The sequence below is a fragment of the Neltuma alba genome, unplaced genomic scaffold (genome assembly GCF_004799145.2).
Source record: "Neltuma alba isolate B1F8T4 unplaced genomic scaffold, ASM479914v2 tig00012402_pilon, whole genome shotgun sequence".
Lineage (NCBI taxonomy): Eukaryota > Viridiplantae > Streptophyta > Magnoliopsida > Fabales > Fabaceae > Neltuma > Neltuma alba.
The window spans coordinates 7,347-10,904 of NW_021636895.1; the positions used below are offsets into that span (position 1 = coordinate 7,347).

Below are 3,558 nucleotides of genomic sequence, written 5' to 3' on the forward strand. Positions count from 1 at the left end.
AAATATAAAGGATATAATAAATATGTGAATTTCTCCCTAATATGACCAAAAAGTATGAAGGCACATCTATGAATATAAAAAAATATTTATTATAATTATTTTATTTTAATGAATTAATTTGCGTTTTAAATATTTTTAATTAAAACAAATTAATTTATGAGAACATTTAAAATTATTTTTTAAAAAAATTGGTCAGTTAGTTGCCGCGGCTCTCTTGTAAAATATTTTTTAAAATATAATTTATTTTAAAAATTCATTGTATTTATAAATCATGAATCATATAATTTACTATTAATTGGGATTTTTTAATTTTTTTTATGCTGGAATAGTGAGGGAGAAAACCCCCAATACCCATTAAACCATTATAGTTTTGTGTTCCGAAAAAAAATCATTATAGTTTTAATATAGAGACGGAGAAAAAATTAAAAGGATAGGCAAACGGAACGGAAGAGAGAGAAGGGGGTGGAAACGCAGACTTGCATTGCGTTTAATGGAAGAGCAATTAACGCAATACGGACTTCCTCGAGGAGGCAGGGCCAGAGGCTGCTGAGAATCGGGAGGGTGGAGGTCGCGTGGGACAGAGAAAGAGAGCTGAGGAGCAGAGGGCACGACCGTTGTCAATGGTCGCAAAGATTGAAGGAGGCAGAGGAAGAAATCACATATCAGAAGTGAAGCACATAGAGGTATCCTCCTCTAGCCCGATTCTTCTCCAACATGCTCTGGTCGTGCTGGGGATTTGGGTAAATCTGGATACATGCTCTCCCGATGGTGTTTATCTCTTGCGAATTGACATTTTAGTTCCCCCCCCCCCCTTCATGCTTGGATTGGATGATGGATTGTGCTTCTTGATCTCAAAGCTGAGGAATAACTAGATTCTTTAGTTCTGTTATTACCCAGTTCTGGAAGGATTTTTTTAGACTGATTATTTGAGTCCCCTCCCTTTGTAGTTAAATTTCTTTGCAATTGGTGTGGATTGAGACCGACGGGCTTAAACTCATGATTGTTCGACCTTGTTGTATTGCGAGTGTTTGCTGAGTATAGAAGCTGGTCTTCCTCCAGGACCTGGTTCAATTTACTTGAGTTCTTGCTATGTTTGAAGTGGTGGTTTGACCTTCTGTTTTCTGATATCTTTAACACTGTAATCCAGTCAAACTTGGTTTTGTTTTTATTTAAAATTTTAACTTTTTAACTTGTACGCTAATCATTTCAAGTGATAATGGCGTGAACTTGGTTTGGCTTTAATTTGATTCAATTTTTCCCTGTGCAACCAAGTTAGCTATTTCTAGCATAATTTTGCTTTGGATTCTGATTTGACACATGCTTTTACGAGCTGTAATCTGCCCACGCGATGTTTGGCTCTCAATGAATTTTAGCATGACTTTCAACATGATTTTTGGCTGGAAACTTGAGGTTGAAAATCTATTCAGATCTTCACATGCTATCCTGTTTGTTTCAACATGATGTTCTTGCATAAGGACAAGGTGATCTTTGCTTGGATGTAATGGACAAGGCTTTTTTTATTTTTTTTTTTGAAGTGATATGGTTTTGATTCTGGACTACTAAAAGTATCACATAGATCTATGTTTTAGTGCAACGTTCTTCATTTTAATTGCTTCACATGCTGTGTTTCTGTTTTTGACCAAAGAGTGCTATAATATGTTGTTGCAAAAGTTCTACATTTTTATTGCTCCATGATTTTCATATTTGAAAGGCTGCATACATCTTTGTATTTGCACAAGTTCTCTTCATTATACTTCTATTTCATTTTGGGTAAAGTTCTTCATGTATCCATGTTTCAGCATATATGCTTCTGCGCGCTTGCTGATTCTGTTTGGTCTAAAAAGTGCCGCATGGTGCATACATCCATGCTTCTGTACTTATCCTTTGTATTAAAATGATGCACGACTTGTGATTTGGTTTTGGGCTTAAAATAATGCCTAGAACCATTTTTCTGTAAAATTGTGTGTTAAAATTATTTCACAGCTAGTAGCCATGGTTTGGCTGAAAAAAAATATTGCTTGTTTCTGTGTCAAAATTACTGACAACTCATTCATCTTCCCTCAATTTCTTGCAGATATTGCTTGTAAAGTCATAAACCTTATTGCTTCCTTGGCATAACAATCAAATTTTTCCCAAATGGCATTGATTGTGATATGTGGACAGCCATGCAGTGGGAAGTCTAAAGCTGCACTCTGTCTGGCCGAAGCCCTCAAAGAATCAGAAACAAAACTGCAAGTGAGGGTCATAGATGAAGCTTTTTTCCATCTTGATCGTAACCAGAGTTATGCCAATATGCCTGCAGAAAAAAATTTAAGAGGTGTTCTTAGGTCAGAAGTAGATAGGTCCGTGTCAAAAGATAACATCATTATAGTAGATTCTTTGAATAACATCAAAGGCTATCGATATGAGCTATGGTGTTTGGCTCGTGCAACAGGCATTAGATACTGTGTACTGTATTGTGATGTTGAAGAAACCCACTGTAGGAATTGGAATGTAGAACGTAGGGAGAAAGGAGAAGCTGCTTATGAAGATACAATCTTTGAAGATTTGGTTAGAAGGTTTGAGAAACCAGATAGAAGAAACCGTTGGGATTCACCTTTGTATGAGCTATGGCCACATAGGGATGGAATAGAAAAATCTTCTCCGGCCATTAGAGATGCTCTATCCTACATAACCAAAACCGTGGACTCCCAAACCCGAGATGTTAAGATTTTACAGCCAACTATTGCAACTCAAAACACACGCTTTTCTGCTGCTAATTCTCTATACGAGCTGGATAAAGCAACTCAGGAGGTCACAAATGCCATAGTAGAAGCTCAATCTCAGGCTCTAGGAGGGCCTATGAATGGGATTTCTGTGGGGAAGGACTTGCCTCCGATCAATATATCAAGATCTGTTGGGCTGCCGGAACTACGGAGAATGCGACGTACCTTCATTAAGTTGACAGGGCAAACAAGTTTAAGCGGACCTCCTCCTCCTTCAGATGCAGATAGTGCCAAGAGAATGTTTATTGACTACTTGAACAGGGAACTGGGAGCTGGTTGAAGAACAATAATAACCTTGCAAGTTTGCTTGGTGCGTGCCAAAAGCTGCCACATGCCACCGCTTGATCAATAGAACACGTTACCAATTTTTGTTTGCCCAGCTTATCCGTATTATCATTTCAATCATTTTAATCAACTCTTCTTGCGTCTATTTAGAATGGTGTCGCTTCTGGTGTCATGGAATTTGTGTTTTGGCCAACTTAAGGGTTTTGTATCGATTGATGAGTTAAACTCTAGCATACATGGAAAGCATATTCCCCTCTAGAGCTTTTTTTTTTTTTTTTTTTAAAAGTACAAGTTCATGGCAAGTGCCGTGCATGAAAAGCTTGATCGTGTTATTGGAACCTTGAAAGTAGTACTACTAGGCAAGTTTGGATCTGCAAGGAAATATTACAGAATAAATCAATGTTAATGATTTTAAAAAAAATAAAATGTCTTCATAGAGGCAAATTCATTCAGATGGTTTACTTTATACAGTCCCAACTTATATAATATTCTTTCCTCAACAAATTGG

The 3,558-nt window shown here is 37.0% G+C and overlaps 1 protein-coding gene across 2 annotated transcripts; it reads left to right on the plus strand.

The window, feature by feature from the left end:
* The first annotated feature begins 515 nt into the window (after positions 1-515).
* LOC114726717 (protein KTI12 homolog) lies at positions 516-3,352 on the plus strand. Of its 2 annotated transcripts, none has more exons than XM_028913399.1 (2): positions 516-740; positions 2,075-3,352. In XM_028913399.1, exon 2 carries the CDS (start codon positions 2,137-2,139, stop codon positions 3,043-3,045), a length of 909 nt encoding a protein of 302 aa, XP_028769232.1. In that variant the 5' UTR covers positions 516-740; positions 2,075-2,136; the 3' UTR covers positions 3,046-3,352. The 2 variants fall into 2 exon arrangements, with proteins under 2 accessions (XP_028769232.1, XP_028769231.1); XM_028913398.1 differs by having other exon boundaries at positions 517-683.
* Positions 3,353-3,558: the final 206 nt, after the last annotated feature.

Excerpts from the sequence above, each read along its gene's own strand:
- LOC114726717 (XM_028913399.1), top strand. The coding sequence starts at position 2,137 with ATGGCATTGATTGTGATATGTGGACAGCCATGCAGTGGGAAGTCTAAA.